The 1419-nt window shown below is 37.6% G+C and overlaps 1 protein-coding gene across 1 annotated transcript in view; it reads left to right on the plus strand.

Annotated features, from left to right (window-relative positions):
• The window catches only part of si:ch211-196i2.1 (collagen alpha-1(I) chain), a gene marked incomplete in the record, with an annotated part of 64972 nt that overhangs the window by 55149 nt on the left and 8404 nt on the right, over window positions 1-1419 (plus strand). The window contains 4 exon segments of the mRNA XM_014024833.1: window positions 375-428; window positions 575-628; window positions 812-865; window positions 955-1008. Coding sequence (XP_013880287.1) covers window positions 375-428; window positions 575-628; window positions 812-865; window positions 955-1008 — 216 coding nt within the window.

The following is a 1419-nucleotide window of genomic DNA, read 5'->3' on the forward strand; positions in this document are numbered from 1 at the left end:
GATGGATGGATGGATGGATAATAGAAATTAGCTAGTCTTTTGCTTATTTAGATACATTGTAGCTAATTTGGCTTTTATCTAGTATTTTGAGCTTTACTGGCCTTTTGATATTTTAGTTTTTAGCTTCTATTCTGCCACTTCAGGCATTTAGCTAGCCTTTTGCTACATTTACGTTTCAGTTAACCTTTTGCTACTTTTGTTGCTGTGATTTTAGCCTTTTGCCACWTTTAGCAAGCGTTTTGTTCATTTTACATTTTTAGCTAGTGTTCGGYTTCTTCTARTTTTCACAACAGTTTCATCACKTAGCGTTTACATTTCTTTAGTTAAAACCAAACTTGTCAGCAGATTTTAATGTGGACTGTCTTGYTGAACAGGGTGAACCAGGTCTGATGGGAGACCTGGGTCCTGCAGGTCTCCTGGGACTTCAGGTGAGTTTGTTACCTGGATGTATCCATGTGATCCATAAAGCTGTTTGTCAGAGTTTGAATTAAGCTTCAGAAAAAATCTGATTTTTACTGATCGATCTGGTTAGTTAGCTCTAAAGTTTTTTTTTGTTTTGTTTATCATGTTTTAGGGAGTCTCAGGTCCACGGGGACCTCCAGGTCTTGTTGGACCTCAGGGAGAAAAGGTAACATATAATCCAGAAGCTTTAATTATTTTATTTTAAAAGTGACAAAACCTCTAGTTGGACAWTTGAGTCCAGCTGTTTGCTTTGACATCTATTTAATTAAATACTGTCTGATTTAATCATGATTTCCTTCTGGACTGTCCTCATCGGCTGGTTGTGATAATTTCTCATTCTTCTCTCCAGGGGGACTCTGGACCAGCAGGAACATCTGGACCACCAGGGTCACCAGGTCTTCAGGTAAACGATTTATTTCACTAAATTTATTTGAAACCCTTCAGCTGGTCAGGAACACCAACATGTCTGTTTTTGTCCTCATGATGTCAAAGGGAGGAAGTGGACCTCGTGGTGTCAGAGGGGACCCTGGGATACCTGGAGACTCCGTAAGTCCTTCAGTCAGGMTTTTAATATTTAGCTTTTGTGTTGTGAACATTACAGCTCAGATACAGTGGAGGCACAGCTAACCAAAAGTTAGCTTCACTATCCACTAATCCTCTAAACTAAGATAAAAATTAGTTGAGGCTAATGCTAGCCACTAATCCGCAAAACAAGGATCCTAGCTATGCTAATGCTAAACCGCTAAACAGATATAAAATTAGTGGAAGCTAATGCTAACCACTAATCCACTAAACAAGAATCTTAGCTTTGCTAACTCTAAACAGATAAAAGATTAGTGGAAACTAACTCTAAGCACTTGTGATACTTGCAGTTTCACCCTTTCAGAATAAAAACATTTATAAATCAATTTTGTATTTTTATAAATACAGTTAGAAAATACTTTCTCTACCATATTT

The sequence above is a fragment of the Austrofundulus limnaeus genome, unplaced genomic scaffold (genome assembly GCF_001266775.1).
Source record: "Austrofundulus limnaeus strain Quisiro unplaced genomic scaffold, Austrofundulus_limnaeus-1.0 Scaffold441, whole genome shotgun sequence".
Taxonomy (NCBI): Eukaryota; Metazoa; Chordata; class Actinopteri; order Cyprinodontiformes; family Rivulidae; genus Austrofundulus; species Austrofundulus limnaeus.